Genomic DNA, 22,483 nt, shown 5'->3' on the forward strand with positions numbered 1-22,483 from the left:
GACATGGACTTCTTCAAAGTCGACATGATAAGTTTATTCCCATGGCGTCTCTATTTCGACGGATCTCGAACATCAAATATGGGGGGAGCAGGTGTCATCATTGAATCCCCTCAGGGTTTCCGAACTCATTATTCATTTCAATTAGACTTTGATTGTACCAACAATCAGGCCGAATATGAGGCCTTGATTATTGGGTTGGAGATTTTGAGAGAACTTGGAATAAATAATGTGTCAGGGACCAATCAAAGCAAGTAGTTCCAGATCTCAGCAAGGACAAACTTGTGTCAGGGACCAATCACAGCTCAATGTAGTGGCACAGTTGAAACGTATCCCAGCATTTCTTAATATCTATGACGCCATGCAAATGTCAAAGGAACTTAGAGAAGCACTCACTATGGCTTTAATGAGCCCCGAGATGTTTAGAACGAGTTTCGAGCCAGCAAACGCGGTTACTGCATCACCAAAATATTGTGCTTGCTATTTAGCAAGCATCACATTTGATGAAAATGATATGATGCTTGGATCTGAGTTCCACAACCGACCACTTTATGTTAGTGGAGAAGTTGGAAATACATTGATCAATCGAATTTTGCTTGATTGTGGCTCAGCGGTAAATCTTCTTCCTTTAAAGACACTTCATATGATTGGAATGAGTGCTCGACAGTTGTCACCATCTATGTTGACAATTCAGGGTTTCAATCAAGTCGGACAAAGAGCTATGGGCACCATAGCATTGCAAATGGAAATAGGGGAACTTTATTCTGATGCCCTTTTTCATGTCATTGATGCTAATACATCTTACAACGTGCTTTTGGGGCGCCCATGGCTCCACACATATGGCATTGTTCCTTCTACACTACATCAGTGTTTTAAGTTCTTATCAAATGGTGAAGTCAAAAAGGTCTCTGCAGATGCTGATCCATTTAGAGGTGAAGAAGTTAATTATTCATATGCAAAGTTTTATAAATCACCAAGCCTTACCTTTGTACAGCCGAAAAATACAGAAAAGGCAAAGCGAGGGCTGAGCATAAAAACAGGAGGACCATCAGGGTCAACAAAGCCAATCAAAATAAAGATCACATCGCCTTCTATTTTCCCAAATAAAGAAAAGACTTCAAGTTCAAAGACAGCCTTTAAATACTCACCAGATGACCAAAAAAAGCTAGGTCAAAAAGCATTGGTGTCAGTTCAAAATACAATTGAGACGCTCATGACAACATACACACAGCCACTACGCAAGATTAACCATTCAATCCCAGGGGGCAGTTTGATAGTCTCAACTGTGTTAAAGAAGAACAACAGTCAGCATAACCACGTTGTCTTTAATGGAAATCCAACTATTTCAAAGAACAATAATCGACGTAACCGTGTTGTATTCTTTGAAGGAAATAGGTCCATGAAGACATCATCTTCAACTTCATTGAAGATAAAATCCAAAAAAGGCAAAGTCAGAAAGAATTGCATTTATGTCTCAGTAAGACAAGAAAATGGCATGCTCAGGGTAAAAGGTCCAAAGACATAAATAGACGAATCAGTAGTTTTCACTGACCTCGAAAAATCTTTCTTTGCTGAAACTGAGTCAAGCAATAAATCACCCCGGATCTCAGTTTTTGAGCGGCTTGGGAACAAAGCAAATAATTTTCCAACTCGCATCTCAGTTTTCCAAAGACATGGAGGTGTTGCTACCTCACAAAAACTTCAAAAGAGTAAGAAATGGAGAGTCAAGAAAAGTGTGATGAAAAGTTCAGAGCAATCTAGAAATATTGAGGCCGTTCAAGTTAACTGTCTCCATCACAGATGTTAACCCAACAAAAAATGAAGAGCATGAAATCCGAATTCCTGATAATGAGCCATTGGAGTTTATTGATAATATTCAGCCAGCACCATCCCAAATTGAAGATGGAGGTCAAGCTACTGTGGATGAACTACAAGAAGTTAATCTTGGTACAAATGATGAGCCCAAACCCATTTTTGTAAGTGCCTTACTAACTCCAAATGAATTGGAAAATTATAGGTGCCTTCTTCAAGAATACTGAGATGTATTTGCATGGGGCTATCAAGACATGCCTGGCCTAGATCCTAATGTAGCAGTCCACAGATTGGCAGTATCAAGTCAATGTCGCTATGTGAAGAAGGCTCCAAGACGGTTTCGACCTGAGCTGCAGGTACAAATAAATGCTGAAATTGACAAGTTAATAAATGCTGGGTTTATTCGAGAAGTCCAGTATCCTACTTGGCTCGCAAGCATTGTTCCTGTAAAAAAGAAGAATGGTCAAATACGTATCTGCATAGATTTTAGAGATCTTAACAATGCATGTCCCAAAGATGAATTCCCTCTCCCGATCACCGAATTATTGGTAGATGCAACGACTTGATTTGAGGCTTTATCCTTCATTGATGGATTTTCAGGATATAACCAAATCAAAATGGCACTTGAAGATGAAGAGCTTACTGCGTTTCGAACCCCAAAGGGGGTTTACTGTTATACTGTGATGTCGTTCGGTCTGAAAAATGCTGGTGCAACATACCAAAGAGCCATGACAGTCATCTTTAGCGACATGCTACATAATAAAATCGAATGTTATGTGGATGATTTTGTTGTAAAAACCAGAAAGAGAGAGCATCATTTAAATGACCTGAAACGGGTTTTTGATAGGCTCCGAAAACATGAGTTAAAAATGAACCCTTTGAAATGCGCATTTGGAGTGACGTCAGGGAAATTCCTGGGTTTTGTAGTGAGACATCGTGGAATCGAAATTGACCCTTCCAAAATCAAGGCAATCCTAGAAATGCCTCCTCCTCGAACTTTGAAATAGTTAAGAGGTTTACAAGGAAGACTAGCTTACATACGAAGGTTCATTTCAAATTTGTCTGGGAGGTGCCAGCCATTCACAAGGCTGATGAAAAAAGACACACCATTCATATGGGATCAAGCACGCCAAAATGCTTTTGATAGCATCAAAGCATATCTTCTAAAACCCCCAATATTAATGGCACCAATTAAGGGAAAACCCTTAATATTATACATCGCCGCACTTGAACGCTCACTGGGGGCAATGCTCGCTCAAGAGAATGAAGATGGGAAGGAGAATGCACTTTACTATTTAAGCTGAACATTAGTGGGGGCAGAACAGAACTACACCCCCATTGAAAAGGTTTGTTTGGCTTTGATTTTTGCTGTGCAAAAATTACGACATTATATATTATCCCATGGAATTACGTCAATCTCCAAAGTAGAAACTCTCATATATCTCATGGCAAAGCCAGTGCCTTCTGGGCGTTTAGCAAAATGGTCTCTGCTTTTATCAGAATTTGAAATTAAATATGTGTCCCAAAAGGCAATCAAGGGACAAGCACTAGCTGATTTCCTGGCCGCACACCCCGTGCCAGACAATATGGAGTTGCCAAATGATTTACCAGATGAAGAGGTATTTTCCACAGAATCTCACCGTGGCAACTTTATTTTGATGGTGCAGCTAGAAAGAAGGGAGCAGGGGCAGGCGTGGTATTCATCACACCGTCAGGGGGCTTGATCCCCTACTCTTTTTCTCTAATGACACTCTGCTCAAATAACATAGCAGAATACGAGGCACTCATCATTGGCCTCGAAATTGCACTTGAAATGAGCATCAATTGTTTGCATGCATTTGGAGATTCACAACTAATTGTCAAACAATTGAACGGCCAGTATGCAGTCAAAAATGAAAACTTAGTTCCGTACAATGACAGAGCTAAGTATTTAATGACCCAATTTCAAGACATTCAAATTGCCCACATCCCAAGGTCAGAAAATGACAAAGCTGATGCATTAGCAAATCTGGCAGCATCTTTATCTCTCCCTGAAGAAAGAGACATACAAGTCACTGTTGGAGAGCGTCATCTACTTCCTCTAGCCTTCGATCAGTTGAGGGAAAAACATGAGGTCAATATTGTCACAGTTTATGAAATCGAAGAGGGCCCAAATTGGCGTCAATCCATGATTGATTTTCTTCAACATGGAAAATTACCAACTGACCTAAGGAAAAGAGTTGACATCAGGCGTAGGGCCAATCGTTTCATATATCTAAATGACATCTTATACAAGAGATCCTTTGATGGAATACTCCTTTGGTGTTTATCAAAACAAGAAGCAACTACTGCCCTTTTGGAAACTCATGGAGGTAGCTGTGGTGCCCATCAATCTGGACCCAAGCTTGCAGCCCAATTAAAAAGGTTAGGATATTACTAGCCAACCATGGTTCAGGATGCGATGAAGTTTTCAAATACTTGCAAGGCATGTCAACTACACGGAAATTTCATACATCAACCACCTTCGCCTCTTCATCCAACAATATTGTCTTGGCCATTCAATACTTGGGGATTGGATGTCATAGGCATCATAAAGCCTAAATCTTCTCGTCAACACCAGTATATCTTAGCTGCAACAGGCTATTTTTCAAAATGGGCAGAAGCAGTGCCTTTAAAAGTATTGAAAGCAGATGATGTTGCAAATTTTATAAGGACACATATAATTCATCGTTATGGTGTACCTTCCAAAATCATTTCAGATAATGCCTTGTACTTCAAATATAAGACTATGGTCAAGCTCTGTGATAAGTACAACATCCGACATTCATTTTCTGCAAGTTATAATCCACAGGCCAATGGCCAAGCTAAGGCATTTAACAAAGTGCTTTGCAATATTCTCAAAAAGATGGTTTCAGGAACCAAGAAAGATTGGCATGAACGTCTCCCCGAGGCATTGTGGGCTTACAGGATGACTGTTCGAACAGCAACTGGATGCACTCCATATAGTTTGGTCTATGGGTCAGAAGCAATATTATCATTGGAAATTCAATTACCTTCTTTAAGGGTAGCCACACATCTAGTCAACCCAGATGAAAATGTGAAGGTTAGGCTAGCTGAGCTAGAGGCACTGGACGAAAAACATCTCTTTGTGCAACAAAAACTCGAAGTTTATCAAGCTCAAATGGTAGGTCCTTTCAACAGGAAAGGTCAAATTCAGGTCATTTTCCGTGGGAGATTTAGTTCTAACCATACGAAGACCCATTGTCATTACTCGAAAGATGCATGGGAAATTTGTATCAAAATGGGAAGGACCCTACGTCGTCACTAGGGTTTTTGCTAAAGGCGCTTATGAACTGTCAAATCCTGAAGGAACATGCATCTACCCATGTGTAAATGGGAAATTTGTAAAGAGGTTCTATGCTTAGACAATAGCCCTTCAGACTGAAAACCCGAAAGGGTAGTTCAAGCAGAAGTTAGGGCAAAAAAAAAAGCAAAAAAAAGCTTGAACTACGTGCGGCTTGATCCCTCAAAAGGGGTACGTAGGCAGTCTAGTTTTAACACTAGATGCAGCCACAAAGGTCACAAAAAAAAAAAATCCTCCTTCAAATCCGGGAGTGAACTACGTTTGGCTTGATCCCTTCACAGGGAACGTAGGCAATCTAGTTTAATAGCTAGATGCAGCTATAAAACACATTTCCTCCCATCAAATTCGGGAGTGAACTACGTTTTGGCTTGATCCCTTCATAGGGTACGTAGGCAATCTAGTTTAATAGCTAGATGCAGCTATAAAACACATTTCCTCCCATCAAATTCGGGAGTGAACTATGTTTGGCTTGATCCCTTCACAGGGTACGTAGGCAATCTAGTTTAAATAGCTAGATGCAGCCATATATCACCAAAACATTCCTCCTTTCACCAATTGTATTGGCATGAGGTGAAATTGAGTTGCCAAAATAAAATATTATGTGCAGCTTGTCAAAATTAAATGTTTCATTAGCTTTATTATTCATGAAGAGAATGATGGAGAAAATAATAAATTCCAAAAGAGGACAATTACAAAGAGATGATGGTCCATTAGGACTTATTACAAAAGGGAATTAATGAATCAATCAGTTTGTGGATCTCCGCTTCCTATTACTTGCAAGAGGCCTCAATATGCTCAATTTCGAGAAGCTCTTTATCACTGATACATGATTGGCGAAGCTCTTCATCCAACTTGTTTAGTTTCTCCAGGGAAGTTTTGGCATCTTTGATTTGACAGTTAAGAGAAAACTTTCGAGAATCATGTTGTTCTCGAAGCATACGAGCTCGTTCCTCTGCTTCTTTAACAACAAACTCCTGAGCATTCAAGTCTTCAAGTTCTCAAGTAAAATTCGATAAGTTTGAGTCAACTGCCCTTTTGGAGTTTAGACAATCATCATGACGACGAATGAGATCGCGAACCTGAGTACCTTGTTCAACAATTCTGGCATTCTTAGAAATTTGCAAGACACAGTAGAAAATTTGGTCAATTGTGTCAACAAACCATTCAAGTTCAGTTTTGCCAAAATCAAGAATGTCTAACATTGACCACAAGACTTTGAACATTGATTTCATTCCTGCATGATGAGCAAGCATCTCTTCAATTGACTTTGAAGACTGAAGTTTATCAAAAATTCCTTGCACTTCATCAATAATATATGTATGCCTAAAATTCTTCACCTCTGAGCCAAAAATATCAAAGATTGATTTTTTGCAACCTTCCAATGATTTCATGTCATTAGCCAATGGAGAAATGACGTTAACATCACAAGGTGAAGACCCAGCCAATTCTTGCACCACAATATTGTCATCAGGAGGATTTAGTAAGTCTGAAGTTGCTTCAAAGTTGGAGTTGTCAAGATCCACTTCTTTTGTAGCCTTGGCTCTCTCAGGACCTGTGCTCAAAGAACCATCAGATTTTGGATAACGAATCCGCTTAAAGTTTATATCTTGACTACTTTCAGATGAAGAGAGGGTGTCTTCATTTTTTCTACCTGCTCTTTCCTTCCGTCTCTTCCCAGGACGGGAAATTTCACTTTGTCACTTCACATTGATGGGCGAATTTTTTGCTTCCACTTCAGAAATTAAGACTTCCTTTTGTAAACCATTGGAAACTTCTTTCAAATTGGATATTACATAAATCGGTTTTTCCTTGAGAGGACGTTTGGACAGGTTTACATAAATAGTCGACACAGATAAACCCAAGTATGATGTGGTATAACCCATCCACCACCTGCAGTACCAGTACGTACATTGCCCCATACGAGTGAAGCGTGGAATGTAGAAAAGCACTGAAGTGTTTCTCCTTAGAAGTGAAGTTTGAGCTCTGAACAAATCCTCAACATTACAATGACTCCTCTTGGCAATACCAAAGCTAAGTTTATCGGATGGAACACCCTGATCAAAACCAAATTGGCGAGCGAATCTATTTGGGTAATATGGTTCCAACCAAAGTTTGTTATCAACCCTTACAGGGAGTTTTGATGTACGCATACAAACTAATATCTCAAACCTGTCATCTGACAATTTTTCATCATCCATAAAGGTAAGGCCATCCTACTCATCAAAAGCGTTGGGACGATATCGCATGGATATGTCACTTCTAAAAATAACTCTGGCCTTTGAAATACCCATATCGTTAGCAGCAATACCAGCATATCTAGTTAAATGAGGGTAACTAGCTCGAAATTCAATATCACTATGGCATCTATACAAACAGGGAAAATACTCACCCATCCATCCAATGACGTAGTGAACCGGAAAACAAGCTAAAGAAGTACCTGGACCTCTCGGACAGGTGACAGTTTCCCCAAGGCCATGATATATATAGCCCAACACGGTTGGTGCAATAGAAACTTTTACTCCTCTGATAAACTTTCAAGGAATGAATGACCCCTTGAAAGAGTTTGTGGTTGAGAGATTTAAATTTGATCTTATTGAAATTTGTACGGGTAGATGACCCATGAGAAAATTTGGAATGGTTTTGAACCATATTTGTTTATTGTCAATGTCCAAAGAAAATTAACAGGCATTTTAATGAGCCCATTAATTTATTCAAATATAGTTTTGAGGATTTAAAAAATTGATCCATTAACCACATAATTTATTTGGACACCCATCAAATATTTTGGGCTTTTGAAAGTTAATGGGTAATTTGTTTTGTCTACCCATCAACTTGTCTCTAGGCCTTGACATTTTTATTAGTTGGCCCATAAATAAATGATCCACGTTAGAGAGGCTTTGATAGTCAGCTGCCATTTGAAACCATAACCGGTCTCTATTTGGAGTAGTAGAAGTCAAATTAAACTGAGTCACTCCCATATCTATCTGGAGTAGTTCAAATTAATTTAAATTGAACCAAACCGTATATCTTCAGTTACTCAGTAGCCACAATTGATAAAGAGCTTTGAGTTTGAAATGCCAAAACCAAAGAGAAGTCAAAACAGGTTAATTCCTTTGCTCCCTTATGTCAGAGTTAGACAAAGTGGCCCATTAACCTATTAATTCAAAGTATAGGAACCTAAAGAGGCAGGGTCTGTTTGTCAAAGTACAGAGCTACTTTTCCTTCTCTTTTTGGCTTTTTCTTTCTTGGTTTTGCTGGTTTCGTCCTATTCTTCCAAATCCCCTTTTTGTTGTTGCTTTATTCTTCCATCTTAGGAGGTGGAGACTTCTTCTTCGGCTTTTGGGTTTCTCTATTTTGGCTTATGCTGCTCTTGAGTTCTTCAGCAGCAGCAACACAGGAGAAGGTTTCTTAGCCTAAAATTGGTGAGCTATTTTCCCCTTTTGCTCTTTTTTGCCTGAACCATTAATCTGCAGTCCCTGTGTACGACGGAGGTTGTGTGTCATACACCTTTGTTTTTGGTGTCGAGAGAAAAAAAACGAAGATAAACTCTTTTTCTCTTTTGGGATCTTTGTGATTTTATTTCCATCATTTCCTTGAAGGCTTGACTGTATTTTCTTTTATTTTGGGGCCAAAGATAATTTTGAATTCTCTGCTCCCTTATGGTCTCTTGGTAACAATGGTTTGATGTTTTGGTGCAATTTTTCTTCATTTGATTGCAAAAATCTTTTGGGAAGGGCTATCATACCACCAGTAACAGAGTGAGAACCCTTTGTGGTATTTGCAAATTACTGTAGAGGAGAGCTGCCTTGGTGACTTTCGTGGGCTATCTCTTCATTCTCCAATTTGCAGACTTGGGATTTCACTGTACTGAAGGTGGGTTAGGATGAAATTCGCCATTTTCTATTTTTGATACTCAAGAACACTCGCAAGGTCTTCTCTGAGTATCACAATGCGCCCATGAACATTCGCAATGTGTTCATAGCACTCAGTACAGTGGGTTTCTTGTGGAAACCCATCTATAATTCACAACAGAGAGGTCCTTGCAAGAGCTCTCTTTGTGTAAGCAGCACCATTATCATCATTTTGAAGAGATTTGTTTACATCTTCCATTGCCAAGGCTTCTGTACAGTTTCTTTTACACTCTTTCTTTTGCTTGCAAGTTAACTGTACATAAGAAAATGCTGAAATATATTAGTTTATACCTTCTCAAACAGTATTGTGATAGAGGTTTGTATCTCCCTTGGATTTCTGCAGTAGTTTGTTACTTCTTCCTCTGCGTTTTGGCTTTTGTTTTCTGCCTCTGTTTTTTTTCTCTCCTCCGTTCCCTTTTTTCTCTTTTTTGTTCTTTGCTCACCAATGGTCTCTTTTTATAGACCTAAAAAAAAACTGAAAGGAGTGGAGCCAGTTAAGGGCTCACGTATTGTGTAGGTGCTGTATGTGGGAGTAACTTCCCACTTTCTTTCAGCCCCTCAACTCTATACATGAAGCATATCCTGTTACTGCTTTTAATTCATTAATATTTTCTTATAAAAATATTAATATTAATTCATTTTGGGCCTTACCGTTTTTGCGTACCATTCTTTTAATGGGAGTTCATTGAAAATTTAAAGGAAAGAAATCAAATTTCAGCAATAAAACTCACATTAGTCAGGAGAATCACGAAAATACAGAAAACAATTTATTTAAAATGGGTTACAATGAATGAATCATTTATTCAATTTTTTTCCAGTTGGAAAACAGAAACTTTCATTGATTTATTGACATTATACAAAATAACTTACAATCCCTAAATTTAAAATATCACATTTCCAATGGCCATGCCCTAACCTAGAAACTGGTCACCAAAGATCTAAAAAAATTAAAGGAAACAAAGTCCCAAAAAGGAGTATGAGATAAACTTCTGCTACTTTATGGATATGAAGGATATAAAAAGTATCCGCTGAGCTAATTCTATACAGTTCACTGTACAGCAGTGTATTTAACCCAAAATGTAAACTGAAATAAACGAACAGGAGGTGCCCCTATTTCTACCTAATTTAAGATGGGTTCTTCACAATCCTAACGCTTCTAAGCGTCTAAGGTCCTTCATAGCCTTTTCCTCAATCTGAATTGATCGAATCGATGAGGGTGTATCCACCTCTGGTTTGAACCAGCGGTTCACTCCAGAGGCATCCAATGGTGAACCCTGACCATTAGTGACTGAGAATCCAGCCGTTTTAGTCTTTGGACTGTGGGAATGACTATGATGTGTTTTCCCTGATTTGAGACATAAATAAAGACACGTATGAGAATGGTAAATTAAACGCCTGAAATCTCCATGACTCTGGCATGTGGCAACAAGAAAACAACTCAAAAAGAATGCATGGAATTCAGTACACATAAAAAGGATATTAATGGTCCGAACACATGAGAAGAGAGAAAAAGGGTGCAATTCACATACCTGCTGCATTTGGATGTCCCAAAGTGTAATACCCTCAAAAATAATATTTGGTTTTATTATTTTTGTGGAAAATATTATTAAGTCGTGTGACTATTTTGGATGTTGTATGATTTTGGTTTGGTGTGGAAATATTGGAATTAAGTGACTTAATCTCAATTTGGGACAAAATACCTTTATGATTAAGTTTATGATTTTACAAGGGAAGTACAAGAAATTGAAGCGAGAAAATTATGATTTTTGATTTGGAAAATCGAGGTTGATCTCACGAACGCGTAGGCGCAAACGGTTCGTGAATCCGAGTTGAAACAAAGAAGTTATGCTCGTTTGAAGTTTCAGGGACTAAATTGCAAACAGAGACTTTGCCTATAAATTTAAGATGGACACTGTTTGGATTCATAATTTGCAATTGAATCCGGAAGTTTGAGAGCTCGTCGGAGAGGCGATTTCCGACGGCTTCTGCGGCGGCGTACGGTGGAGGTGATCGACACCACCAAACCAGATAGAAAGCCTGCTATCTTGTGAACATAACCCAAGAAGAATCGGAGCCATCGGAGGTGCGGTGAAGGCTGGGCGACGCCGCGAAGTTGGTTCGTCAATAGTGAAATCAGCAACTTCAACCGGCGGTTTGAGCCACTTACACTTCGAATTGGACCTCGAGGTAAGAATTAAAGTTGTTATACTCAGTATTACGAACATTTTGGCATAGGTCTTGACCGGCGATTCTAGGGTTGGTCCGTCGCCGGAATAGTACCCAAACCACCACCGGCGGTGGCGGCGCGTGGCGGCGCTGGGTGGCGATTCTGAGTTAGGGCTTTAGAGACAGAATGTAGTTCTGGAGTAATTGAACATGTTTGTATGTTTAAAATTGTTGAGATTCCGTCGTTTAATCGACGATCGGAGCCTCACAAATGTGGACCATTGATTGGAGATGATCAGACCGTTGGATCGTGTCCAATTTTATTTATGTTGTAGCTGGTGTTGTTAGGAGTCTGTGGGTTCAGACAGATTGATGATCGGACGTCCCGATCTTAAGTTATTAAATTTCAAAGTTAAGGCGAGCGATCGTTATTCGATCGTGTAATGTAGAATAATCCGACCGTTGGATTGGGCCCAAATTGTCGCAGGGAGATATCGGGACTATTTAGAGTCCATTGGTGCGATCGGATTTGGAATCCGAGGTTGTGGGCCCAAGGCGGATTTTTGGAGTGTCGGTTAGACATGTGGGACCCACGGGACCCAAATAGTGACCTTTTGGACAATGGGTGTCATTGGTCATGATTCGACGTCGACAGCACGTACGTCACAGTTTTGAAGTTGGTTGGACGAGATTTGATCGCTTTGGACGCCCGGTTGGTCCAAATGGCAATTTCGTCATTAGTTGCGAAATCTTGGATTTTTGGAGTTTTGTGCTAAGTTGAGCTATGTACTTTGCTTAGGTACTATTGGAGATTGAGTTGCTCGTTGAGGTTTGAGATTGAGGATTCGTTAAGTTGTTGAAGACGCAGCTTGGACGAGAGGTGAGTAAAACCATCCTAATCGTGAGTAAAATCACGGATTATTATATTTATTATAAGGTGACCTTGGATAATGTTAATGGCTATAATTAACATGTTGGTTGTGATTTTGTAAAAATGTTTTAATTGATTTAAAACACATGAACTTGTTCATCAACGGTTCATGAGGTAAGTGAAACCTATTTTGTTTTGAATTAATACTTTTTATTAGAGATTTTGGTGTTTAACCATATAACATATGTTGTGGATGTATGGTGGAAATTCATTCGTGAATAACCACATAAATATATATAATAAATATATATTGCTGTGATTGGTGTATTTGGCTATAAAACAATGTTTAATGTGAAACTACATTTTATATTGTTTTGGTGTTGGTGTTTTGGTGTTGATGGATTTAGGTGAGAATACCTTGAATCCCTTCTGAGTTTGTCAGGTGGGCATTCTCGTGGCAAATAATGAGGGATAAATTACCCTAGGGAGCAAGACCCAAGAACAGTTAGAGCTCTAGTCTGGCGCCATCTAGTACTCATGACTGGTGTGTAATCATGAGTGAACACTACTATGGTGTTTTGTAGTGTTATAGATTAGAGGTTCATAGTATTCTCTCTTCTATCTGTCAAACAATTGACGTGTGAAAACTACTTTGAAATAAAGAGTTTTGGTGTGGTCACAGGTGGTGATCGAAACAGTTCTTTAAATAAAACAAAAGAATTGTGATTGTGATGATATTGATGATTATGATTACCTTGGTTATACAAGGATTGTGGTGTGCTAATGTAAGTGCATGTGTTTGTATATTATGTGCAATTGACATATTATACTGTGGACGTGGTTTACTCATACGAGCTTTAGAAAGCTTACCGGGTTGTTCTGTGGTGAACCCGGTGCACTATTCAATGGTGTAGGGGAAAATCCTGCAGGTGGTAGAGACGGTGAGCAGGAGAATTAAGGTGAGGAGCAGGAGGCTCATTGGTGGTTCCACATACTGTAAAGTGTGGTGTGAGAGTGTTGGTGAGTGTTAGACTTCCGCTGTGTGAAATAAGCTCTGAGGAGCATATTATGTAAAATGATGATTGTTCATTTATGTTGTGAGTTTGTAATGTAATATTTGACTCAGAAGAGTTGAGTCATTATTGACATTGTGGTTCGGAACAGTGGTGTTGTATCAAGAAAGAAAAGTTTAAATTTCTAGGTACTTTTGTTGAAGGTTCCGAGCTTCGCGTCCCGGATTGTTGGTTGTTCTGTTTAAATTCGCAGATTAATTGTTATGGGAAATTCGGGGCGTGACACAAAGAGAGGGGCGAGAAAGAAGGGGAGGAGTTCCCGAAGCAGTCCAAGGAGGTGTACCTCTTTCTCCATCAGATGCCACTGAAGTATGGGTTGCAACCACTGGTATCGAGACCACTGGTATTGGCTTGGAAGGCAAAAACGAACTCAGCAGAATCTTCCCATCACTTCTAGCATTGAAAGGATCTTCTGCATGACCTCTGTTTCTGGTTGACTGACTGTCCTTGGTTTTGCTTTGCTCATCCTGAATCGCACGAAGAGATGCAAATCCTTTCGGGATTTTGGCCCCACCCCATGCAGGGCCTTCACTTTTTGGGGAAGGTGGGGGTGGTGCAATGTATTTGGGGGCATCATCAAGAGCGCCACTCCAGAACATAGAAAGCCCACCCTTTTTATTCTTCTTGGAAGTTATTGGTGATGAACACTTATTCTTGGTTAGGTTAAAATTGTCCTTCTGAACACACAAAGCTGACTCCTTAGTGGTTTGGTTTGTCATAATCCCTTCACTTATGGCATCTTCCTCCTATCAAAGGTACAATTCAAAGAATTTAGCAAATGAGATGAATAATTGCACATCGTTAAAATATGCGTTCCCACTAAGTTGTAGATAATATTTTAACCAGGGAACGGGATACCAAAAATCAAGCCTTGTTTAAGAAGAAGGCAATAATCCAATGGTAATTATGAAATGCAAGTTCAGAGTAAATCGCACACTAGGATCAAGTAAAAATGAAAGTGAAGTTAAACTATTAAAAAATGGGTGCAAGCATTGATGTTCAATCAAAATACATTTTGCCATCTAGGTGGCATAACAAGCTATGGAAAGTAAAAAGGACGAGACCAAAATCATCATCCGTATTTTGGATAAAGATTTTTATCACAAATGATCCCTGAATATAAAAGCCCTCACTTTAGTCCTCAAACTTTTGAATCAATAAATGTGGATCCAGTCTTTTGGTCCACATTCTGACTATAAAAAAAAAAAAAAATTCTTTTGGTCCACATCAATTTGATCCTTGTCGTCGCATTCCATCAAAACTTTCCCCAAAACTGGTCTCGTGTCATCATCTGACAAACTTTAAGGGGCTATTTTTCATCAAAATATAGCCCATCCGCCCAATACACAAAATAAAGCTCACGCCTCTTAACAATTTCAGGGACCATTCACGATAAGAACCCGTTGGATAATGCAAAACAGCAAGTATGAAGTTGTTAACCATCATAAATCATGCACGTCACAAAATTGAAAAGATTTCAAACCCCATTCAAAGATTCAAACATCTCAAAAGAAAAAAACAATCATCTCAATTAGCTGGAAAAAGATGAGTTAGTGAATAACCATCTTTTACTGAAATCAATTCAAACCTGATAATAAAACAAATTTTGGAATTTAACAAGCTCACCTTATTTTTTGTGGTTTGAGAGATTTCAATACTCAAGAAATCCTTTGTGTGTTTTGGTTCTACTTCATCTCCAGGAAAAGAAGACCCTATATCCACTGGTGTGGCCATCTGTTTGTTCTTTCTCCTCTGTTTTTTTGATAGCTCAACCCTTTTGTTCCCTTTTCCATCTGGCTGAACTGAAGATGATGCCTTCAATTGTGGTGTCTCAACTGGAACACCAAGCTCAGCAAGCTCGCTTTCAAGAGCTGGCCTCATCTGAAGCTTTGTAATTTGCTGGTCATCAAGAAGTTGCCCACTAGACTGTTTTGCTTCAAGCATCTCAATCTGCTGCAACTTTTTCCACAAGGCTCGAACTTGCTTGCCGATACCATGATTTGGATCATCTTTGGGCTGTAGAAAGGAATCCGGTCTTTGGTGTATTTCATTTTTCGATGTGGATTGCTTTGTATGGCCGTCACGTGTCCTTTGAACCTCATTCTCACTATCGTCCTCTTCACTATAAATAGTAGCAGGAAAAGTAGCTGTAGGAGTTGGGAGACGATGGTAACTCCATGGTTCAGATGACCTTAGGTCCAATATATTTTCAAGGTTAGCTAGAATATCTGGTGAAGCACTAGCAATAGCTTGTGATTATACCATAAATATATAGTCAAGGTTGCGTATGGCAATGTCCTGCAATAACAAACACAGCTTCAATAATTAAACAATTAAGTAGCATGTAAACTACAAATCTACAAAAACTTGGATCACAAGTCCCATAAACAGAAGCATGAGACAATACTACATCGTCTTGTAGTTCCTAAAGTGTTCAAGACAATAACCTGCCCTCCATTATACTTTTATCTTCCAATACAATCAAATTTGGAAGGCCAAGACCCCTCCGAAAGTTAAGATTTTTGTGTGGCAAGCGGTGTTGGGAAAACTTAATACAGGTGATATACTACAAAAACATCGTCCTTTCATGTGTCTCAGCCCTCACTGGTGTGCTCTCTGCAATATGGCAGGGGAGAGTGTGGACCACCTTCTCCTCCATTGCCCTTTCTCCATTAATTTGTGGGAGACATTACTGAAGGAAGTCAATATGGTGTGGGTAATTCCAAAAGGATGCTTTGATCTTTTCTTCATTAAATTCGATGGGCTGGGAAAGGGAAAGAAAGCTAAAATTCTCTGGGGTAGTCTAATGCAGGCTGTGATCTGGAACCTTTGGCTGGAACGGAATCGGAGAATCTTCGAGGATTATAAGGGAGTTGGAGTAGGTGAGTTATGGGATAGGGTGAAGTTTTGGGCTGCCCTTTGGGCTTCTACTTCCCACGTTTTCAAGGATATTCCCTACCCTATTATTATGCGCAATATGCTGGCGGTTGTCTCCTAGGGGGGGGCTTTCCTCTGTTTTGCTTGTCTTTGTTTCCTGGGTAGCTAGGCCTTGTGTTTGTTTTGGCTTGGCTCGTTTGTATGTGTTCTGTTCCTTTCTATTTTGAATACAAATTGTTTCTATTCAAAAAAAAAAAAAAAAAGATAAAGCAGACTGTATTGGAGATATTGATAACTAAACCACAAAAACTTACTGAGAATAAAAATAAAAAAAAACTCAAGGACCACCCAGAATCGGCACATACCACCTTATATATTAGGCCCAAGAGTGGTGATATCCAGGTGACCCAACAACAGGAATCATATATATATGACATGAGGTCCAAAATTCCTGATGTATAATAATTACACAACGTAGGCAGATGATCACAACACAACCAACAGAAAGCTGGACATAGATTCAAATCAGATACAATTTGAAACAGGTTAAGAGTTTCATAATTTTCCTTCACATATTGAGCAGTCCATGAGGAAGAATACCTCACAATACTTCTGTAAATCATCTGCCACGAGTGAATCAGCAATTTCAAGCAGTTGAACAGCATTTCGTGGCTCCACTAGATTCTCTCCTGCCACTTTTTCACAAAGACTTTTTAAGGTTGGTATGGGCCCCTTATCACTATCATCGTTTTGGATAGTAGGTTTAAGAGTATCGGACTCCATATCATTGAACATAAGATCTTCGTCAAGCTCTTCTAACTCATCTTTGACATTTGACTTCTGCTTCTGAGGGTTCTTCACCACATTGGACGGATAGACAGGATGATAAAGGGAACCAATAATCAATACGTGTGTTTCACCTACAGAAACTGAAGTAGCCCGTTTTGTACCATGTAACCGAGTTGCAACTGGTGGCTTATCCTTACCTTTCTTCCCATCCCACGTGTAAACATCACCTGTAGCTGTAACGGCAGCAGTCCAGTATTTCCCTGCAGATATGTTCACCATATTTCTTCCACCTAGCGAATACAACTAGACAAACAAAAAAACATAGAGAAGATTAGAGATTGACGTGTGTTGCTCGAAATGATTAAACATTCAACAAAAACACTATTATGCTAAAGCAAAACCTGTTGGCATCTTAGATCAGGATCTGATGAAATCCAATAAAATAATGCACCATCATCTGTCAGAGCCATGCTATGTACCATCCCTGCAGCTATAGAAACCACATGAAGCCGTTCTTTGCGATGAAACTTCAAAGTGGTATTTCCACTCTTTTTCAAGTTTCTAGCAACTACAACACGTTTGGGCGTAACAATTCGATGACCCCAAGTGTATACCTGGTACATATATACATACAGGATTTAGCTCAACTACAGCCAATAGGTGGAGAAGTATTCACAAGAGAGCCCAGGTAATAAAATAGGTTGAAAATATATCTTGAACTGAACAGAAGAAAAAATCTAATATTTGAGCCTAAGTGAAGAATATGTACTGTTAAATCAGGTTAAAATTACCTCCCCGTCAACTCCCAAGACAATTGTGTGAAATTTTGCTGCTGCAACGCCCGTAAAAACCTTGCCTTTCAAGTATTCAACTCCTCTTGGAGTGTAATTTGACGCAGAGTTAGATGTACCATAGCCAAGCTGACCCTCCCTATTGCAGCCCCATGTGAAAACTTCACCATTATCAGAAACAACAGCCGTGTGCTTGTTTGCTGCAGCAACTGCAACAACTTTTGATCTAAGGGAACTCACTCTTCGAGGTGTAGGTTGGGTGTCCACAGAAGTGTACCCAAGCTAACCCTCTGCCCAACATCATGTGAAAATAATCAATTTTCCATAGTCCTCAGATGTTAGCAACACATAGATCATAGATAAATCTTTTACTAACACCAGAATACATTAAAGGAAAATAATCAATTTTCTCATATATCGAATCGTGCAAGGACCCAGTGATTAAAGACAACTAAATTTGCGCTTCTTTTGTTATGACAGGTAAGTGGTTTGCAAATTGCAAACACTTTTAGTTGGAAGTCCTCATATGATTTACCTCTGTTGGATCCCCAAGTAAAAACTTCTCCACCCTCTGTAGCAATAACAGTGTGATGTTTAGCTGCAGCAACTGCCTTTACCCGAAGGGACCCTAGACCAGAAGTCACCAAACGAGGTGTGATAACTGCAGCTTGACCACTGAAATGCATATAATAAAATGGAACTGATTCATGCTTCGCAAAAGGTACAACTAGCTTGAAAATTTCAATTGATTAGCCACTTTTATAAGTGAAAGGCGACAGAATTCAACTTTTAGTCATACAGAGAATAAAACCAGGGATGAATATGGCTTGTATGTTTCTTGCATCTCAATGTTTTCACAAGTTCAAGATAAAAAGTTCTGCCAACTTTAAAATTACATTCCTACTTGCATCATTTCTATTTCCACGACGACGGGCGCATTCGTGTCCTTCTGTACATGAACATGTAAAGGTTGAAATACTACACACTCAAATTTGATAATATGTTAAAGAATATCATTTATTAAAAAAATTACCAAGTCAAAAACTTTTCAGTAAATTATTTTTAGATAGTACAGGGAAATGCTAAATCAACCAAGGTTAAAGCCTGTATTATGTTGGACAGGGGCTACATAGTATCATAAATGTTTATACCTGTGTATATCAAAATCCGGGTGACCAAGTTGTCCTCCTCTTCCAAACCCCCAAGTGTAGACTTCTCCTCGAGACGTGACTGCTACACTATGGAACTTAGCAGCAGAAACTAACTTGATTAAAGAACCATGAAGAGCATCCACCTTGCATGGTAACTTTTGTATGTGTGCATTTCCAGTTCCAAGTTGATAGTTTGTGCCACTTCCCCAACTATAAACCTCTGTAGTAGCTAAAGACAACAACAGCAATTCAGCAAACCTCTAACCACAAGTACACACAAGTACATTCAGTATGATACAGTATATGATCCTCATAAATCTTGGCAAAACAGAGCACTAGATACCAGAATTATGTCCATCTTGAAGAACTTGCAAGACAGGCCCCGATAGGAGATCGATAGGTGTTCGAGATTTAGAGTCCTCCAGTGAGATACAAGCACCAAACTGGAGAAGTATACTTGCCACAGCAAGATGACCAAAATGCAGAGCCCTGTGAAGGCTACTCCATCCGGATTCCCCATCCTGCAATAAATGATATGAAGGGCCATGCAAAGATAAATCAAAAAAATCGGTTTCCACATTTAAGAAAAATAAAAACCTGAATAGAATACGGAAGTATCTATTTATAGATCAAATATTTCAACTTTCCAAGTATTTACCTAAAAGGGCAAGTTAATTCTTCAACTTTAAATGCATTATTTATATACCCCATATTTCAACTTTCCAAGTATCATTGATTATCTTAATTTTTCGAATTTCCATGTATGATTGGTTATACATAGTTACGAACTTCATAAAGTTCTAATTTCATTTAATTATATGTTCCTTCAAGAAGACATGCTTGGTAAATATTTGGTTCAGAAATTTTCCCTTAACTTGTTTATAGAATATTAAGTAATTATGTAAGACAAGATTCAGGAAAGATTATAACATATACGACACCAAAAGGAATACTACTTATCCAATTTCTTTTCCCAACCTACATGGCGAATGATATGGCCACACCTCATCATCACATTCAGGAAAATAAATAAATACATCATCACATGTCAGCTTGCCATGTTGGTTGCAAAAGAACGTTGGTAAAACTGTTGGGTTGGATAACACTGTCCTTAGAAAAATTATATCTTAGATACAATTAGATGACAGGAAGAGAAGACAGAATATCATCTCAAATTTAGAGGTGCAGGTGAATCAAAGCAAGAAAAGCATTAATCATTTCAGTGTAAAAGCATATAAAAGAAACAACTTGACAGCCACTAGCAAAAACATAAAAGCATTCATGTAAACTTAAAAGATCAGTAAAGCAACAAACCCTAGCATCTGGGTCAGCACCAGCTGTAAGAAGCCTCCTAACAATAGGAATGTGGTTTCTCCATGTTGCAATATGAAGAGGAGTGAGACCAAAAATATTTCTTGAATTAATATCACCACCACTCTTCTTCAGTAGTGATAGTGCTGAATCCACATCTGCCAATGATCCTTCTTGCACAACAAGCCAGAGATCTTTCTACATTCCAGTCGACAAAAATTTGCGAGCAGGTGACTGCAACTTCTGCTTTTGCCCTTGAGGTGAGACTTCCATTGGTCTAAATCACAAGGCTGAACGCCACCAAACAATTAGTTTTTTTTCCACCAGAAAAGTAGGATGTCAGTTCATGCCAAGTTGCCAACCAACCAAGCAGGCGCCCTTGTTGAAATTGGTTTCATCTAATCCATGTTAGAGTTGATTTTCCAATTCCAATATATAGAAAGTTAAGTAGCTATATCACATGGATGCAACAATAAATTGAACAACTGGTACCCACAGTCATCATTGGCATCCTTATACTGAACACAAATCCCTTGAAGCAGCCACCAGAAAAACCCAAATTACTGCTCATGCGACACCAAAATATTCAATAGACAAGTGAAGCGAAGGACGGTATTCTCAATTACTCTGACTGTATAATATGCCTTCAAGCTTGCCAACTGAAACAAATATAAAATAATAGGAATAAATAAACAAAAAATTACCTGGATTGCTGGAAAAAAGAGGCATCTTATCTTATGTTATACAACTCATCCTCTGAATGACTGACACATTTACTGCTAAATGCATTCTCAAAAAGGCTAAATTGCACAGGTGAATTATTTAAATGATTTTCATATACTGGAAATTAATGGTCAGAGCAGTGCTTGCTTACAACAACCACATTACTCTTCTACTTTCAGTATCAAATACAATATATCTATACAACATTTGCACATAATATAAAAACCCAGACATAAATTGATGAGCCTCTCAATTCAGTATAAGCTAATCAGACACAATAGAAACTGAAACACAGAAACACTGTAGTAAGCAAAGAACTAAAATTGATCAAACACCGAGTCTTAAATCTAATCAATGCAGGAAATAAGCAGACGTTGGGTTATAGTTAGCATCTCCGAGACCTACTTTCCGCAACATTTGGTTAAGTCAAATGGAAAATCAAAAGATACCGTCAACTTAATCCTTGCATCACCCAATCGAATCAAAATGCAAACTTCAACACAGAATTGGCATCACCTTAAAGCCCACCAATCAACTAATAATTTTTGAAACCCAGATAAAAAAGATATAAGAAAAAAAACAGATGAATTTGAAGAGTACCAATTAACATCAAAGCCTTACGCAAACATTGTTCTAGGCAAAAAACCAAAACTGATCTCAGAATGAGTCAGAAATCTAAGCAATGCAGCAAACAGGCAGAGAAGAGGTTGGCTTATACTTATGCATCTCTGGGATCTACTTGTCCTTAACAGCTGGCTTACAGTCGAATGACAAATCAAAAACACGTTCAACCTAATCCCCATATCACCCGACGACCTCAAAATGCAAACTTTAACAAAAAAATTGGCATCGCCAAGAAACAAACGGACGGATAAACTCACAATTTCGAAATCCAGATAAGAAAAGATCATAGAAAAAGCAATTAAATTTGAAGAGCACCAATTAAAGCAAATTCAATCCACCACCAGAAAAACAAAATGAAAATTGAAGTCTAAAGAAGAAAATGAAATATGAAACTGACACCAGAATGGCAATAAACCAGCTAATCACACCCATAAACCAGAAAACAATCAATACCCATTTGCCAAAAACTCCAAAAATCAGCAAAAACTGAGATAATTAGCTTAGAGATATAGTCAACAACTGAATTGAATCGCATCGAAATCTCAAAATAAAGCGTTAAAAGAATTACCCAGGAAAAGAACAATATATAAATCACCTGATTTTTCTTCTGAGAGAGAATTTTCACTCGTTTAAATTAAAGCAATAGAGTAGAATCCTGGAACATATGGGCGGGTGATGTGCCTGTTTCGCTGTATTGAAGAGTATCGAAGCGGAGAATATACCTCACCACAAACAAAGGCTGGAAGGCATAAACGCATAAACGCTCTCTGAGAGAGAGAAGCCGAGTTAAGAATTTTGGGTGAACAAAAATGAGCTTATACTTGGTTTGACGAGCATTGCGTGCGTGGGGGCGCCATGAATGCATGAAGCCTCTCTCCTGATTTGGTGGCACGTTTTGCTACTTAAGACTTGTTGGGTTTGGTGTGTCTCTCCGCGCTTGACACGGGCTGCTCATGAGGCAGGCGTCTTACCTTCTTTCCCTTCTCTTTTTGCCCTTTTCTTTGTAATTTTTTTTTTTTTTTGGGTTTTTTTCGGTAATCTTTT

The 22,483-nt window shown here is 38.8% G+C and overlaps 1 protein-coding gene, 1 long non-coding RNA gene and 3 pseudogenes across 3 annotated transcripts; 3 read left to right on the plus strand and 2 right to left on the minus strand.

The window, feature by feature from the left end:
• The first annotated feature begins 358 nt into the window (after positions 1-358).
• LOC148292823 (uncharacterized) lies at positions 359-2,816 on the plus strand (annotated as a pseudogene).
• Positions 2,817-3,553: 737 nt separating this feature from the next.
• LOC148292824 (uncharacterized) lies at positions 3,554-5,213 on the plus strand. Its single transcript, XM_088244461.1, has 3 exons — positions 3,554-4,160; positions 4,374-4,972; positions 5,067-5,213. The coding sequence occupies exons 1-3, from the start codon at positions 3,554-3,556 to the stop codon at positions 5,211-5,213; spliced, it is 1,353 nt and encodes a 450-aa protein (XP_088100587.1).
• Positions 5,214-5,922: 709 nt separating this feature from the next.
• On the minus strand, positions 5,923-7,350 carry LOC148292825 (uncharacterized; annotated as a pseudogene).
• A 2,504-nt stretch (positions 7,351-9,854) lies between these two features.
• On the minus strand, positions 9,855-22,381 carry LOC110771948 (uncharacterized; annotated as a pseudogene). Its single transcript, XR_015837113.1, has 11 exons — positions 22,035-22,381; positions 20,096-20,751; positions 19,125-19,302; positions 18,782-19,010; positions 18,166-18,305; positions 17,631-17,920; positions 17,241-17,453; positions 16,651-17,142; positions 14,800-15,471; positions 13,397-13,919; positions 9,855-10,426 (listed from the first exon to the last, which is right to left on the minus strand). The product of XR_015837113.1 is annotated as an uncharacterized LOC110771948 (transcript).
• On the plus strand, positions 10,961-13,320 carry LOC148292826 (uncharacterized). The gene is made up of 3 exons (XR_015837114.1): positions 10,961-11,250; positions 12,029-12,109; positions 13,015-13,320. It is a non-coding gene; the product is annotated as an uncharacterized LOC148292826 (long non-coding RNA).
• Positions 22,382-22,483: the final 102 nt, after the last annotated feature.

This window comes from Prunus avium, chromosome 7 (assembly GCF_965620075.1).
Source record: "Prunus avium chromosome 7, drPruAviu1.hap1.1, whole genome shotgun sequence".
Taxonomy (NCBI): Eukaryota; Viridiplantae; Streptophyta; class Magnoliopsida; order Rosales; family Rosaceae; genus Prunus; species Prunus avium.

Bases quoted from the DNA above. Each gene is read 5' to 3' on its own strand.
- LOC148292824 (XM_088244461.1), top strand. From the start codon at position 3,554: ATGACACTCTGCTCAAATAACATAGCAGAATACGAGGCACTCATCATT. The intron at 4,161-4,373 runs GTAGCTGTGGTG...TGGATGTCATAG, and splicing joins CCTTTTGGAAACTCATGGAG to GCATCATAAAGCCTAAATCT. The intron at 4,973-5,066 runs GTAGGTCCTTTC...ATTACTCGAAAG, and splicing joins AAGTTTATCAAGCTCAAATG to ATGCATGGGAAATTTGTATC.